General features: G+C 59.3%; 1 protein-coding gene and 1 long non-coding RNA gene across 7 annotated transcripts in view; one reads left to right on the forward strand and one right to left on the reverse strand.

The window, feature by feature from the left end:
• LOC100353865 (plasma membrane calcium-transporting ATPase 4) overlaps nt 1-9,946 on the forward strand; it is an 89,241-nt gene extending 79,295 nt beyond the window's left edge. For 3 of the 6 annotated variants that reach the window (XM_002717580.5, XM_051821143.2, XM_051821146.2), the window contains 2 exons: nt 1,053-1,229; nt 9,444-9,946. In XM_002717580.5, coding sequence (XP_002717626.1) covers nt 1,053-1,229; nt 9,444-9,758 — 492 coding nt within the window. In that variant the 3' untranslated portion in view covers nt 9,759-9,946. Of the gene's footprint in view, nt 1-1,052; nt 1,230-4,221; nt 4,403-9,443 lie in introns of all 6 variants that reach the window. The other 3 variants (XM_051821144.2, XM_051821145.2, XM_070055120.1) reach the window with 2 other exon arrangements.
• Nucleotides 4,824-9,444, reverse strand: LOC138844924 (uncharacterized). The gene is made up of 2 exons (XR_011381353.1): nt 7,057-9,444; nt 4,824-6,055 (listed from the first exon to the last, which is right to left on the reverse strand). It is a non-coding gene; the product is annotated as an uncharacterized lncRNA (long non-coding RNA).
• Nucleotides 9,947-16,148: the final 6,202 nt, after the last annotated feature.

Genomic DNA, 16,148 nt, shown 5'->3' on the forward strand with positions numbered 1-16,148 from the left:
GGAGGCCGCGGATGACGGCCCAGGTACCTGGACCCCTGCCACCCAAGAGGGAGACCTGGATGGAGTTCCAGGCTCCTGGCTTGAGCCCTGCCCTGCCCGACTGGTTGCACACATTTGGGGAGTGAAATAGTGGATAGAAGAGATATCTCTCTTTCTTTGTCTTTCAAATAAACGATATTAAAAAAAAAAGATTGATTCATTTATTTGAAAGAGTTACAGAGAGAGAGGGAGCGAGATCCTCCATCCACTGGTTCACTGCCCCAGATAGCCACAGTGGCCAGGGCTGGGCCAGACTGAAGCCCGGAGCCAGGAGCTTCTTCCATGGCTCGCATATAGGTGGCAGGGGCCCAGCACCTGGGCCATCTTCCTCTGCTTTTCCCAGGCCATTAGCAGGGAAGCGGGGGTCAGAAGTGGAACTACCGAGACAGGAAGCTGCGTCCACGTGGGATGCTGGTGTGGCAGGCGATGGCTTTTACCCCCTGCTCCATAACACCGCACCCAGTCCTTGTGGTTTCTAATCGAGGCTCTTAGGAGTAGAAGAGTTCTTCCTCTGTGTGTATTGGAACACAGCAGCAGCCCGGGCCCCAGGCTGCCCTGCTGCCGGCCCCTTGTGTCGCTCCCTTGCTGCCGGTCCCCCGTGGGGCCGCCCCCGGGCCTTGATGCCACGCGGCAGCTTTCCTTCGGAAGCCCCCAGCCCCTCCCAGCATCGCAGCACAAAGCCCAAGTGTTCCTCCCTCTCAGCACGTGGTGCCAGCGCCACCTGCCCACGCCCCCAGCTCGCCCAGTGACTTGTTCTGAGTCGCACACAGTCTGCTCGGGCGCTGCACGCCGTGGAAGCGTGGGGTACCCCCTCCCCGAGGTTGACCACACAGGCTGCAGTGGGAGTGGGAACCCAGAAGATCCTTCTCACCCAGGCCTTGTCCCTGCGCCTTGGCCGTGCGCATACCACGTGCCCAGCTCCTCCCACATCCTCTCTCCCCCAGCTTGTCACTGCCCGCGGGCCGGCTCCCACGAGGTGGCCCCCACGAGGTGACGGCTCTTCTCGTCCTCAGATCATCTCTGCGATACCCACGCAATCCCTGAAGTTCCTGAAGGAGGCCGGGCACGGCACCACCAAGGAGGAGATCAGCAAGGACGCCGAGGGGCTGGATGAGATCGACCACGCCGAGATGGAGCTGCGCCGAGGCCAGATCCTCTGGTTCCGGGGCCTGAACCGGATCCAGACCCAGGTACTCCGCTCGTGGTCTCTGCTCGCCCCAGGGGAGGACACCACCCCATGCTGGGAGAGGGTGGCGGGCGGCCGGCGTCTCTCCCCGGGCCAGGGCAGCCCCAGCTCCCGAGCTCCAGGACAGAGATGGGGGTTTCTGCGTGGGAGGCAGGGAGTCCCGGGGCCTGGGCCCTGGGACCTTGTCTGCCAAGCCTGAGAGCTGCGGGCTGGGGCTCGAGCGCTCTCTGCCGCCCTCTGTTGGATGGGCAAGCTTCCTGCAAGCACTGGACCAGACCCCAGGGTAGAAACTGGGCAGTGTCCCTACCCCTTCGGAGGAGGAAGTTAGATCCTGGGCCAGCATCCCCCGCAGGCCGCGTGGTGCCCCCTGCGCTGCCGTTACGGGAATCGCCGTTCTCTGGAGGGAGCTCAGGAAAACCAACTCGTGCCCTGACCTCCCACTCAGACCTCCCGCCCTGTGACAGCAGCGTCCCCACGCCCGAGCGTCTCTTGCAGGGTTCCGGCTTGCTTCTCGAAAAGGAAGAAGCTGTCATTTCTTCAAACCTCTTCCCTTTTTGCCATTTCTGAAGTGGGATTAGGAAGCGGCTCCTGCTGCTGCTCCCAAGTCCCTGCCTGTCACCTCGGAGTGGCTTCTTTCCTGCCACCTTCCACGCAGCAGCCGAGGCTCCCTTCTGGATTGGGCTGGTCCGTTCCACCTTTCCCTGCCATCACCCCACACACCTTATTGTGCCGATCCCGAGGTTCCCCGTCTTGGGCCTGTCTCCCTCCGCTGATCCCAAAAATCACGCTCAGCCTCGAAACTGGCCTTGCAGCTGGCTCAGAGAGGTCCCCGGTGCGGCCTGCCTCCCAGCAGATGCAAACATCCAGCCACACACCCAGCAGGCCCGGGCCTCCCACGGGCAAGACGGCAGACGGGGAAGTGGATGAGGGCCGGGCAGGGGAGCCCTGCGGCTGCTCTCCCCTCACTCGAGTCCTCCTCCCAGAGGGGGCACCCCAGCGGGACCCGCACAGGCCCCTGGGGGTGTGCACGGTGCCCACCCCAGCCGCCAGCTGCCGAGTCCGTCAAGTGCCCCTAGAACCTGGTGCCCGCGGCTCCCATCTCTGCCCCTGTGCTTTCCCAGGGGTCTACTCTTTTCCAAAATAACCTTTCTTTGCTTTTCTTCCCTTCAGGAACACCCGCCTCCTCTTCCATTGCGTGGTTTTTTTCCTAACCAGGAGCCCCTCACTGCAGTGCCTCCTCGCTCCCTCCTTGCCCGTCTCCTCTCCTGGGGGGCTGAGGCCCCCGGGTCCTCCTCTCCCTCCACTGCCAGCCTCTGTCCCCTTGACTGTGCACCTCTCTGTCTGGTGGCACTGGCTGCCTGGCTTTGGCCTACGACCTTTCTCTGTTGGAGCACCAGGCAGTCCGGGCCACAGAAACAACCGGCCAGGGATGCTGCAGTGACCACGGCCATGCCACCCCCTCGGGCACCTGCCCCTGTGAGCAGCTGTGTGTCCCCTCGTGGCTCCAAACCCTCGGCCCCAGGGGGTGCTAACAGGATCCCTGCCAGCCAGTTGCTTCTCACTGTCATGGTCCTCGCAACCCCTGGCGACTGGAGGTGTGCCAAGCTGTTATCCAGTCCTGGTTCTAGATTATTCTCCCTGAACTCTGAAAGCTCTAGAAAGCAGAAGTTTTGAGAAACTTAAGGGCCAGAGTCCCGGGAAGGTGAGCTGGCGTCCAGTTTCACTGTCAAGGTTGGGACTCAGCTGCCCGAATGAGTACTGAGTTAGGGGGTCCCTGCAGCACCCCGCCCCCCCATGGAACTGGAACCTCCCCTGTGCCAGGCCTGCCCTCCCGCAGTTCCCTGGAATCCGAATCCAGAAACCAGCCCAGAACACTTCACGGCTTCTCAGGAAGCTTCATAAATGCAAAGGTACTTCAAAAAGTTTGTGGAAAGTGGAATTAAAAGGTAACGTTTATTTTGGTGCAAAAAATCTTGTTATCCATGCATCATGGCTTTTTCATCATTTGCATTTTCCATGAGCTTTTTGAAGGCCGCCCCTCCATGAGAACAACCCTTTGTTCACAAGGTGCCCGCTTTCCGGCCTCCACTCCCGGGGAGGTGCGGCGGGCGAGAGAGGCAGCACCTTTCCCGGTGCCCCGGTAGATGACCCTGGGCGTTAGCTAAGCGTGTGGGCGCGCCAGGCACGATTCCTGCAGGTGCACGACAGAGCAGGGACTCCCCTCTGGTCTGTGCCTTGTTCCCTCGGGTTCAGGGGTGACCACGGCAGATCAAGGCCATTGTTGGGAAGCGAATGCGTTCACTGCCCTGCCCATGAGGAGACGTTGGCACAGGCCTGGAGCCTCGGCTGCCACACCCCGGGCTAACTGCTGGACGCTCAGGAACTCCAGCGCGTTCCCTGGCCACGGGCACACGGGCCCTGTCCCCCTCAGCCTGGGGAAAGGGGATCCCAGGAGACTCCGTGATCCCAGGAGTCTCGGGTTCGGGCGCCTTTCCACTCCGGCCGCCTCTGTACGGCCTGCCACACCCCCTGGGTTTTTCCTGAAACACGTGAGTTATTTCCCTGGAGAACCTGCAAACAGAGGCTGCGGTTGACTTGGTGCAGGTGCTGAGCGCCTTCTGTTTCACAGTCGGGGTCAGGACGATGCGCAGGCTCCAGGCCCTGCCTAGCGCAAGGAGGGCCGGAGGCGGGGCAGCCCGCTTTGAGCTCTGAAGACGCAAGGACACCTGCACACTCAGATGCCCAGCACAGCCGGGCTCTGAGTCCTGAGCGGGCATTTGGCTCCATGGTAACCGTTCCTTAACTGAAGTGCCATATGCAATGAGCACCCCCCTCCCCTCACCACTGCTGTGTGTGAGCGACTCTCCTCTCTCTCTCTCTCTCTCTCTCTCTCTCTCTCTCTCCTGTGCCCTCCCCAGCCCCCCACCGCCCGCCCTCGCTCTCCTACCCTCTGCTGACTGGGGAGCAAAGCTGTCTCACTCTCTGATTCTTTGCAGATCGAAGTAATTAACACATTCCAGACGGGAGCCTCTATTAAGGGAGTCCTAAGGCGCCAGACCATGGGGCAGCACCTTGACGTAAAACTGGGTCCTAGCTCGTCCTATGTGTCGGTTGCGCCAGTCAGAACCTCCCCCACCACTTCTGTTGCTGCTGCCGCGTCATCTCCTACTGTGGGCAGTGAGTGAGAGTCTCTTACGATGCATGATTTGCTAAGATGACCACAAGAGAGCACGCGGCCTCCGCCCTAACCCACCGTGGTTAGCTTTTCCTTTTGGTTTTTCCCTTTGACCTTTGACCCAAGGGAAGAAAAGACAAAAGTCCCACTCTAAAACCAGGCTGTGTGCCCTTTGATTATTATTTTTCAATGTTGAAAAGCTATTAAACCTTAAGCATTTTAAAGACCAGAATCCTGTTTTCCGCCTGTGCCTCTGCGTCGCTTGTTTCTTCCTTTCCTTGTGTTTTTGTTTTGCTTTGCCTCTTTGTTTTGTTTTTGTTGTTTTCAGGGTTTTTTGTTTGTCTCTTGCTTTGTTTGGCTATGTCGCTGCTCCTCTACTCCCTCTGAGTCTAAACTCTCCCTCCTAAGCTCAGACGCAAGGTGAGGCTGAGTGGACACCCAGGGAGTCTGTTCACTTGAGGGTGACGCGGGGATTGCTTGAGGAGAGGCACACAGAGAGCCACCGTGCCCGTGGGTTTTGACGGCTGCACCTGCCGTAGCCCAGCTAGTTCTGGGCTTGCTCAGACAGCCCTCCTGCTGGCACGCCCCCGGCGGCCATAGCGGGGCAGGTAGCTCAGGGTGGAGGGTCCTGGACCTTTTACCTTGCAGGGCCCATAAATAAAGCAAGCTCTCACTTTAAGAATCTACTGGGCTGACGCCGCCGCTCACTAGGCTAATCCTCCGCCTTGCGGCGCCAGCACACCAGGTTCTAGTCCCGGTCGGGGCGCCGGATTCTGTCCCGGTTGCCCCTCTTCTAGGCCAGCTCTCTGCTGTGGCCAGGGAGTGCAGTGGAGGATGGCCCAAGTGCTTGGGCCCTGCACCCCATGGGAGACCAGGAGAAGCACGTGGCTCCTGCCTTCGGATCAGCGCAGTGCGCCGGCCGCGGCGGCCATTGGAGGGTGAACCAACAGCAAAGGAAGACCTTTCTCTCTGTCTCTCTCTCTCACTGTCCACTCTGCCTGTCAAAAAAAAAAAAAAAAAAAAAAGAATCTATTGGCCCACTTCTGGGCACGTGGAAGGATCAAAACAACATGTTTTACGTCATCGACTAAGCTATTTTTTTTTTAGGAGTTTCTGGAAGAGCAACCCTCCTTTGCTTCTCTCCTCTGGTTCGATTGCTTCGCCGGTAGCCAGCCCTTCCTGTCTCGTTTGCACGTGCAGTCTAGGAGCCGCTCTGCCAGCCAGCCTGGCGCTGCAATGCCATCCACTCTCGGGCTCAGAGCAGGCGGTCCCGGTGGTAGATTGTCAGACCCTGGCTGACGCTGTGCTCTCCTCTCCCCGGTCACTGGGCCTTTTCCCGGAGGGGAACGCAGGAAGGCAGCCAGCTCTTCCCCGACAGGGCCGTGAAGGAGTTTCTCGGTAGTGAGTCCCTCGTGGGGCTTCCCAGATCTGCGTGTCGAGTCGAGTCCGCGCCTTCAGCCACCCCGCCCAGCCCCGTGCCCAACCCCGGCACAGAGCCGCAGGAAGAGCCTTTGCGTTGTCTGTGGCTTGCCGCATTATGAACCGGGCAGGTTGACCAGAGTTGGATTCGTTTAGATTTTTGAGCCAACCATAAGTGTTCTGGTGTCAGACTTGCGGGGGTGGGGCTTGACAGAGACACGTGCTGCGTCCACAGGCTCAAAGGCAGGCAAGAAAGAACAAGTGTCAGCCCGCGAGTATCCAAGAGCCTCCCCCTCGGGCCTCCCACGTTCCTGTCTTAATCCCGCCTCTCTTCCGCATTTGCTCTCCCTGCTAACTGGTGTCTGTTCCTTCCCTCTCTGGCGGGAAGGGTGAGTGTCGGGAGACTGAGCGGGAGGGAGCCCGCATGCTGGCTCCAGTAGACGCCCGGAGCACAGGCAGGCCGCCCCGGCCTTCCTCCTGGGAAGTCCGGGAAGTCAGGGTCAGGCATTTTCCCATTCCAGATCTTACACGTTGGAATATCTGTCCCACCCTCACGGGACGGCTGTGCAGGGCCTCCCTCTCCAGGGAGAGCCCGGGCCTTTCCTCCCCTGCTTTCTGGAAAGGAAGCAGAAAGCAGCTGAATTCCAGCCGAGGAAAGGGGGTCTCCATCTGACCCCAGAGTGTGCCCGGGCACTGCTCGGGGCTCCTGGGACAGGAGCAGGAGTTGTCCTCAAGGAGCCCCCTTCCCGAATGAGCAGGGAGGGTGGGGGGTCGGCTGAGTGGGCGGGGCTCAGAGCTTGCACGACGCCCGCCTGCTGCGTTAGCCCTGTCCTGCCTCCACTGCTGTCCCCGCACCACACACCACGCTGCAGGGAGGGTGCGGACCTGGGGCGGTGATGTCCCACGGGCGTCCCCTTCTCTCCTGCCGCTGGCCCGGTGGGGGCCCTAGCTTTCTGACACTCAGCTTCCCTTACAGGTGCCCGGTGTCCCTTTAGATCCCCGAAGGTCTGCAGTCTAGGCTGGATGGCTCTTCCTTGTTCCCCCAAAAGCCTCCCCTACCTTTTCCATCTGCTTATCCCCAAATCACTTTTTATCTCCTATAACAATGCTTGGCCACCCAGCAGGTGAGAGGAAAAGCCAGCAAGCAGGACTCCAGACCCTCATTCCAGCCCCAGTTTGTTTAAAAGTCTGTTTTCCACAGTGGATTTCCCATGGACTTGTCTCAGGAAGGCCTCACCTGCGTCTAAAACAGAAGTAGGAAGTCTGACGTCACTGACGCTGAGGGCGCACGCCGTCCTGTAGTGCTCCCCCTAGAGGTTCTGAGATCCCAAAAGCAGATGAGCAGGGTGGGCTGCACTTCTGCAGCAGGTGGGAGCGCTGGGGCCTGTCCATCTGCCCGGGTAGCCCCCGGGGCCAAGAGAGAAGGCGTTGGTTTGGGCCCACCTGACCCCACTTGCCTCGCTCGAAGATCTGACGTGGAGCCGTGGGAAGCGGGAGCTCGCTGGACGCCAGTGGAGCTTCCACTCCCCCGGCTCACCGGGATCGGGAGCAGAGGCATCGTGCAGGTACAGTCCACCCTCGGGTGCACAGCAGGAATCCTAGGAGGGCGAAACATGGGTCCTCAGTCCTGTGCAGTCAGGGGCGCGTGTGGCCCGGCTCCTTGAGTCTTCCTAGCTGAGGTGTTAAGCTGCTTGATCGCACTGAGCGGCAAGAAGTCCTTGCCACGTCCCTGCTGAGGGGGGCTGCAGGCCGTGGTGGGGCGAGGAAGAGCAGAAAACTTAGCCAGTGGACGTGCAGTGTCTCCAGGGAGGAGGGACCAACCGTACTGACGGTGAGCCTTCTTTGCCCAGTATTCTGGAAGATTCTACACAGTGGCAGAAAGCCCTAGGACAGGAGATTCAGCTAATTTATTTGGCTTTCTTTTTAAAAGATTTATTTTCTTTATTTGAAAGATAGAGAGGGAGAAACAGAGAAAAGTCTTCCATCTGCTGGTTTGCTCCCAAAACGGCCACAACAGCCAGAGCTGGACCAGGCTGAAACCAGGAGCTTCTTCCAGGTCTCCCACGAGGGTGGAGCACTTGGTGCATCTCCTGCTTCCCCAGGTGCATTAGCAGGAAGCGGGATCAGAAGTGGAGCAGCCCGGGACTGGAACCAGCGCCCATACGGGATGCCAGCACTGCAGGTGGCATCTTAGCCCGCTAACGCCACAGCGCCGGCCCCGGGGCTGACTGCTCTGCTGGCTCCTCCACACTCTTAGGTCCTCTCCATGAGTGTGCTCTGCCTGAGCAGCAGCAGAACGAGAGAGATGCCCTGCCCCAGTGTTCAGCACTTCGCCCCGCCCCGCCCCAGCCTCAGCAGCTTCCCCTGCGGAGGAGACCAGGATCAGCCACCTCCCCGCAGCTACAGCTGCCCTGAGGCCACGCCCCTCCAGGTTCTCTGGCATCCAGTCCTCTCCCCCTACCCTGATTCTCCCAGCCCAGGCTCAGAGAGAGGGAGGGAGAGCGAGAGAGTGAGCTACAGGTGAGGACAGCGGAGCTGCCCAAGGAGCAGATCCTGGTCCCAGACATCAGTCCACATCAGCTTCTCCCTCTGGACCCCTTCCTGTCGGTGCAGGAGGACAAAGGCTGACGCGGGCTGGTGCAGTCCCCTTGCCCGCCCTCTGGGATGCGCCACTCGTGTGCAGCACAGCTTCCTGGACTGGGTTCCCCGCCCCGTCTCTCCCTTTCCCTTCTCCACGCGGAACCGTGTTCCTCTTCACAGTTTGCAAACAGCTGGAGGCAGGGGCTTCGTTGGGCGCAGAGACAGGGACATGGATTTGGGTTGTGGGAGCCAGGCCTCCCCTCGTAGGCAGGAGGAGAGCGTCCTTTGACACCTGTGTTTTAGCCTCGTCCAGGGGAGCAGTGAAGGAGTCGAGTCCCCTTTTCTCTCGGGGAAGGGGGCCCAGCGGAGGCTATGGGATGTGACCCCGTGCATGCCTCTGACCGCGAGGGCAGCTCACTCGGTTGGAGGTTCTCGTTGCCTGCATGCGGCCCACACAAGTGAACACTGGTTTGTCTGCCTGGCTGTGTAGCGGTTACAGTCACTTGTCACTCAATGTGCAGATCGGTTTCCTCTTGGCCCTTGGAGGGGGGTTCAACAAACAATGAAGCTTAGATGTATCATTTTTTCCCATCCCGCATTCACGAAATGTTTGGCCTCGACACAGAAGTCCACACGTGTGAATCTTTTTTTTTTTTTTTTAACGTTTGGCTGTTAACTTGCGCCCAGTTCCAGCGTCTTTGCCCTCCATCCGAAAGAACTAATGACTCATTTTGTTTTCTGTTTCATTTTAAAAATGGATTGTTTGGGAATGCTGACTTTGCTTTGGGTTTCCTGTTTTGTTTTTTTTTTTTTTTTAATTCAGCTTCCGATGCGTCACAGTTGTCTGCCATCACTCACCCCCACCCCGCCCCCTGCTTGACATTTGAGCCTTGCGATGTTTCTCATGCCCCATGGTCTCTTGGTTTTTGGTTGTGGAGCAGTTGTTTGTGTCTGGGCTTTGTTTCTCTCCTCGCTGGTTGCCTTCCTGCTGGCCGATTCTCACTGTGCTGTTTTCTCGTCCTCCTCCTGCTTCCCCCGGTGCAGATCAAGGTGGTCAGAGCGTTCCATAGCTCCCTCCACGAAAGCATTCAGAAGCCCAGGAACCAGAACTCCATCCACAACTTCATGACCCACCCTGAATTCGCCATAGATGAGGAGTCGCCACGAACACCCTTCCTAGATGAGCAGGAGGACGACAGTCTGCACGAGGCCCTGGACTCTGGGTCCAAGGTGTTCCCGCCGGACGGCGAGGCTGCGCCCTACGCCAACAAAAACAACAACGCGGTGGACTGCAAGCCGTCGCGAGCTGCCGCGTCCCGCTCCGACAGCCCTCTGCACAGCCTGGAGACCTCCGTGTGAACACTCGTTCTAGGACCCCCACCCCTGCTTCCCCTGCGCCCCTTCTCATCTGCTCTCCCCGTAAGGCGACAATGCAACTTGCCACTGTCACGTCAGCTGCTCCCAAGTGTGTTTGAACCCCACCCCACCCCCCACCTGAGCACAAAAAAGATGAATAAACAAGAGACCTACCAGGATGGCAGCCAAAACTTGAGCTGGGGTTTGTAGCAGGATCCAGTCAAACCCCGGGCAGGTACTGGCAGTCTCCTCCTCGGGGTGTCCGCTGTCCGTGGTGAAATGATGACAATCCTCTGGGCGTCACCCCAACCCGAGCCCCGCCCCCGACACCCCCACCCCAGTGTTCACAGCTGCGTGACCTTCTCCTGACTTCGGGATGCTGCCCTGCGGGTCTGGGCCGGTGATCAGCCACGCTGAGAGCTGAGACAGACAGACAGCCCGCCCCAGATGAAATGCGGAGAGGTGTGGAGTCAGCCGGCTGAGTGAGCGAGCTCACAACAACTGTCCCGTTTTAAACGCTTCACCTGAGGGCCTCTGGCTCCTCCTGCCCTTCCGGCCCCACCTGCCCGGCATCCTCTCTGTCTCTCGTGAGCCCCATCGTCTCCCTCCCCCCGGCTTGTTTCTGTTTTAGCGCTGTGTCTGTTGAGAGACTAGAGAGGACGTGGGTGCATCGCGCGGACCGGCACCGTTCTCCCTCCTGGCCCGGTAGAAATCTCGGTGTAGTTGCACAGGCAGGGAGGCTCCCTTGAGGAAGGGTCCTGTGGGAGCAGCTAGGGGCTGCCGAGGTCACCTGCTGTTGCCGGGCTACCTTCTGCTTCTAAACTGCCATCCGGCGGGCGGGGCTGGGGAGGCTCAGGTGCAGGGGGAGCGCGGCCTCCGCTGGGGCGCCTGCACACATCCGGGAGAGTTTACCAGGGGCCTGAGTCCTGGCCTCGTCCTCAAGGGATGGCAGAAGGGGGAGCTGGGGGTGCCCTGCCCCCTGGCTGGACTTGCAGCCAGGAGCTGGCAGGCCTTCGGAGCAGGCTCCCGGGCGCTCCTCCTGGGGGCAACTGCTGCTTTCAAAGCCATCAGCCAAGGGTTGGGCGAGTGAGCATCCCGAAGCCTTGAGGGAGCCCCCGGGCCCTTGCAGCAGGACTCCAGAGCACCTGCCCACAGGGACCAGAAGCCCCGCACTTCCAGCCCACGCATCCCCTTTGGCTCTCGGGTCTGCCTCTTACCCGTGCCCCATTGTTCCTCCCTCTCTGAGAAGATCCCAGCCTTTCTCAGATATTCTTACCTTGAAAGATGTGTATCCAGAGTGGGGGAGCCTGTGGCATTGACCGGCTCACAGGGGCCAAAAGGCCCACCCCGCAGCGCCCCCTTGCCCTCGCCTTCCTCCTGCACGCCTGCCCCCCACCCCCCCACGAGCCCCCTGCCAGCAGTGGGTCCGGCTGCCATGGGGGAGAGCCCGGTGCCTTCTCTCCCCAGCGCTGCCCTCCCCACCTGCCCCTCAGGAGCTGGGGGCTTTGCGAGGGGGTGTCTCAGTGTTCCTCCCTGGGGCAGGTGGGGGCACATGGGAGGGGGCCCCCCAACTTCATTCCGTCCCCTGTAATAAATGAAGCCCACTCCCCTCCTCCGAGAGCAATGGGAAGAAAATGGAGAGGGCTCCAGGGCGTGTGAATCCCGCTGGGGGAGGAGGTGACCTGAGCCACCTGCTCCAGCCCTTCCCAGACCCCTGTTCCCTCTCCCCACTCTCCTGCGCTGTCTGTCGAAGGCGGGACCAGCAAGGAAGCCACGCCCACCGCACCCCGCACTGCTGCAGAATCCATCCTAGTAGGGAAGAGAAAAAGCACACTTGGCTTTGGTTTTGTGCAGGTTCCGTGCTTCAGCGATTTTTCTCTGTCTTCAGTACCCACAGGGGGGTAATAAACAGCTCACCCAAGGTGTAAGGTGTTCACATAAATATTTATTAAGTACATCGGAAGACTGAATTCTGTCAAGTCTTTTAGTACCTCAGATCATTCTAAAAAGCCAATAAGAAGCTCGGAGGCTCCTCTCCTCCTCGACCATTTCTGCTCCTGAGACTCGTGCCTGACAGGTGACCCGGGAGGGAGAGCTCAGGTCTAGGTTTTTAAAGTCAATGGTTTCTGTGTGTGTGTGTGTGCGCGCGCGCACGCTAGTTTCCATAGGAGAGAAAATACAGAAATATTATGCAAAAAAACAGAGAGTCTTCTTTAGATTAGAAACTGATATTTTTGCGTCAGCCATATGTCTTGTATTTAAAGGATTCACAATCCAGTGCCGTCACGGAACCCGGTGGAAGGAAGTGCGCACCTAGCTCTTGACACGAGGGGTGACCTCGTGTCTCCGCCGTTGGTTTCAGAGCCAGCGCACTGTATTTCCTTTCGCCAAACAGCCATCCTTGTACTTAGGGGGGAAAAATCTGTCGGGTTCTAGACTTTTTTTAATATAAATTTTGTTGATATGGAATTAAGTTTCAGTGTTTATGTGCATATATTTTGTTTTATGTAAGTTTTTTCTATTGAGTTTCAGCGATCCAATTGGCAGTGAGCAGATACGGCACAAGTTCCTAACGCTTCTCCCCAAAATGGCGCTTTGGGTCTGAAAGGGTCTGACGGGGAGGGGAGAAAGCGCCATCCTAGCATCCTCTCCCGTGAGCTTAGGGAACCCGGGCTGGCCGGGAGGAGCACAGCCTGGCCCGCACAAGCCACAGGCTCCTGGCAGCCGGCCGTTAGAGCCCGGACCTTCTGCCCGCGGTGTGTTTCTCAGAGAATGGCAGGCCAAGTGCTCCCCAGGCCAGCACCACCTCCCAGTCCCTAGGATGCTCCGGTCTGGGGTCCGCTGCTTTTTATGGCTGTCTCACTTCCTGTTCCCCTGGGAGTTTTCCGCGAGTGAGTCTTGGTGCGCGCACCTGATTTGAGGCTCCTTCCCTCCCCTAGAAAGGTTTTGTGCTTTGTGCTGGGTCGGGGACAGCGGACTCAGCCTCAGGGCAGCAGTGACTGGTCCTGGCCCAGGGCTGAGCCCTTCCCGTAGGGGTCCCCCATCTTTGAGGGGTCCAGGGAGGCTTCATTACTTGGCTTTCTTCCCCCGGAGCGTCAAGAGGGGAGCGTCTGCCCAGGTCAGTCTGAGCGATTCCCTCGCTGCCCAAAACCCAGCGAGGCCGGGCACACTCGCACGCCCCCTCCCGGGACCATCCCCCTTGGCGCACTTCCTCACCTGTCCCGCGTGGGGACCACACGGAGGCCATGGCGCTGAGGAACGCCCCAGAGTAGACCAGGCCCTCGGTTCCGCGTGGCTCCGTGCCAGTCCTGTTGCCCTCCCACCCTGCCGTCGGGCCTGCTGTTCCAGGAGGCGGAGGGAGATGAGCCCCCCGTGCCCAGTCGGCCCGGGGCTCCTGTCTCGTCCCCGTGTGTGTGTGTGTGCCACGTGTGCATACGCCCTATGTCCGTGCCAACAAACCTGTGTGCGTGTGCTCTTGGAATGCGCACGCAGGTAGACTTGGAGTTCCACCTTGTCCTTTTTGTTAGCTAGTAGAACAAGCGCTGGTATTTTTGTACAAAAGAGAAAAACACAAGGTTGACTCTTGTGGCCTGCATGACACAAACAAAGGACGTGTGCCCAGTGTTTGCGGCTCAACTGCAGCTCAGCACCGGCCTGTATCGCATCTTGGTATCTTTAAGCTCTGTGGACAATATTTCGCATGTATTTATATGGTTCTTGGGGTGGGAGGGGGGTGCTATATATTGGCAGATGTGCCATTCAAATGTGGTGTTCCACTGAGAAGGTAAAAGAGCAAAGGAGTTTTCAAAGGGATTTTTTTTTTTTTTTTGGAACGAATAATTCTTGCTGATGAGCAGAAACCAGTACTGCCATGCACTGAGAATAAAGGCCCGTGCCCACTTGTAACTGCGCTGTCCTCCCTGTGTCGCCGCCTCTGCGTACGGCCACCGCTCGTCGAAGTTGAGGAGGGAACTGCCCTAGCCACCCCATCAGAGCAGGTGCAGGCCTCGGCCTGTCGCTGGGCACGCACGGCCCTGGCTGCTACCCTCGCTGTCTCTAGATCGGGCTCGGCTCTGCCCGCGTGGTTAGAAGCCACGTCCAGGAGCGGGACGCCGGAGCTTCTGGAAAGGTAGGGACGAGGCGGTCTGGGCAGGCCTGCCTCTCTCTGTCCATCACGCCCTGGCTCTGATGGAGCATGACTGGCCCAGCTGACAGCTGCCTCCTGGAAGGTCATCTGTGCTCCGAGCCCTCCCGTCTGGCTCAGCCTTCCTGTAGCCGTCACGCAGGCGCACAGTCAGGTCGCCTCTCTGCTTTGAAACATCAGAGACAGGAAAGGGCCGTGTCCCCCCCTCCAGCTCTTTCAGGAAAGGACCCCTGAGAGGCCTTGTCCCCGCCGGCACGGTGCCTGCTCCCCTTCTTTACACCAAGGGCTGGGATAGAAAATAAATAAATAAATAAATAAATAAAGCTACAGGCAAAAGTGAAAATTTTTGTGAAAACGAGCTGGGGTTTATTTGCTCCCAGGAGTCACAAAATCATCACAGACAGAACGAAGGTCCTTTCTGCTGAAGCCCCGCCCTGTGTCTTCCGCTCTCAATGCCGCCTGTCTCCGTTGGGCCTCAGTCTGTGCCTCTCGGCTCTGCCAAACAGGCTCCCACGGCTCCCCGCCTCCTGACCCCAGCACATGGTGCGGAAGCCTCGGGAGTATCCCGGAGCCAGCGCCCGGCGCAGCGGGTTAGACCTCCACCGCCTGCAACACCAGCACCCCAGACCAGAGCACCGGTTTGAGTCCCGGCTGCTCTGCTTCTGATACAGCTTCCTGCCGATGTACCTGGGAAAGCAAATACTTGGGCCCTTGCCACCCACCTGGGAGAGCCGGGTGGACTTCCTGGCTTCCGCCTGGCACAGCCCTGGCTGTTAGCAACCATTCAGGGAGTGAACCAGCAGATCAGCAGATGGAATCTCTTTGTCACTCTGCCTTTCAAATATTTTTTTTTTCAAAAAAGTATTCTAGCAGAAACAACCGTATCCCTAAGACTAGTTCAATGGACAGTCAAATCCACTCGTGGGGGCGGTCATTTGGCACAGGGGTTAAGACACTGCTTAAGGCACCCGCACCCAAGCCTGGATCTGCTTCCTTCCCTGGGAGGCAGGGGTGATGGCCCAGGAACCTGGGTCCCTGCCCCCCATGTGGGAGACTCCGATGGAGCTCCAGGCTCCCAGCTGTTGCCTGGCCCAGCCCTGGTTGGCGCAGGTGTTTGGGGAGTGAACCAGCAGATGGAAGATCTCTGTCTTTCCCTCCCTCCCTTTCAAATAAAAACGTTTAAACAATTTGTGAATTACAAAAAAGAAGGCCAACTTGACCCCTGGCCAGTCCTGTGTGTGAAGGAAGGAACGTGCCCCCCCTTGTCCCCACCCCCAGCTCTGCAGGAGAAGGCTCCCTTGCCCTGCGCCTTTAGGGAGCGTCCGTGTGTCCCCTTTCCCAGCCGCTGTCTCCTCCCCTGCCTGTGTACTCCCTGAGTTGACTCAAAGCTGGCCCCCAACCACTGGCTCCCTGCCAAGTGCACACACGGCCAGGCAAATCCAGAGAAGGTTACCAGCCCCTGGCCTGAGGTCTCTGGGGAGGGAACCAGCAGGCCTGAACAGGTTGAGCTGGAGGGGGGCGGGGTGTCGGGGTTCCGAGCCTGCCTATACCTTGCTGTGGGACCCAGGTAGACAGATCTGTCCTTCAAATAATGGCCCTTGGCCAGCATGGCCTCCTTGTCCTCAGAAGACCTCTGGTCGCCTCCCGAGAGAGGCTGGTGTCAAACCTGGACTGCCCCATCACTCACGATGAGAGCTTACAGGGTCCACACTCCTGGCTGCCATCACGTTCGCGGGGGCGGGGGCGGGGGCGGGGGCGGGGGCGAGCGCGTGCCTGCGGCGGCCACATCAGCCAGGCCCCGTGTGCTAGGCGGCCTGGGACCGAGGCCACATCCGTGAGCCGTCCTCCAGCACCTGCCCGGTGCCCAGCAGCACAGCGAGTCCACGGTGCGTCCCTGCGGCCCGGCCGGGATCACGGCAGTGACGGAGTCGGGGTTTTAGCTCCGGGTCTCCACGTCTTGGCCCCTGAGAATTGAGTGCACAGGGAGACCTGTTTGAAAGAGCTGGGGAGCAAAGGACAGCAACCAGTGCTGGCTCCAGCTGTGCTTGGGAGGCGGAGCAGGTCCGTGGCGGCCCAGAGCCCCGCGCTGCCCGCAGTCAGGCGCCCCTGCCCCCGCCTGTGGGACCTTTCAGCTGAGCTGTCCTGTTTCTCTCTGAGCCTGCGCTGGAGGAGCTAAGGACCCCACCACCGGAGAAACGGAGCCGAGACTCTGCTGTGTGGCAGACCGGGAGGCAGGAGGTGCACGCTAC

This window comes from Oryctolagus cuniculus, chromosome 13 (assembly GCF_964237555.1).
Source record: "Oryctolagus cuniculus chromosome 13, mOryCun1.1, whole genome shotgun sequence".
In the NCBI taxonomy this organism is placed as follows: Eukaryota; Metazoa; Chordata; class Mammalia; order Lagomorpha; family Leporidae; genus Oryctolagus; species Oryctolagus cuniculus.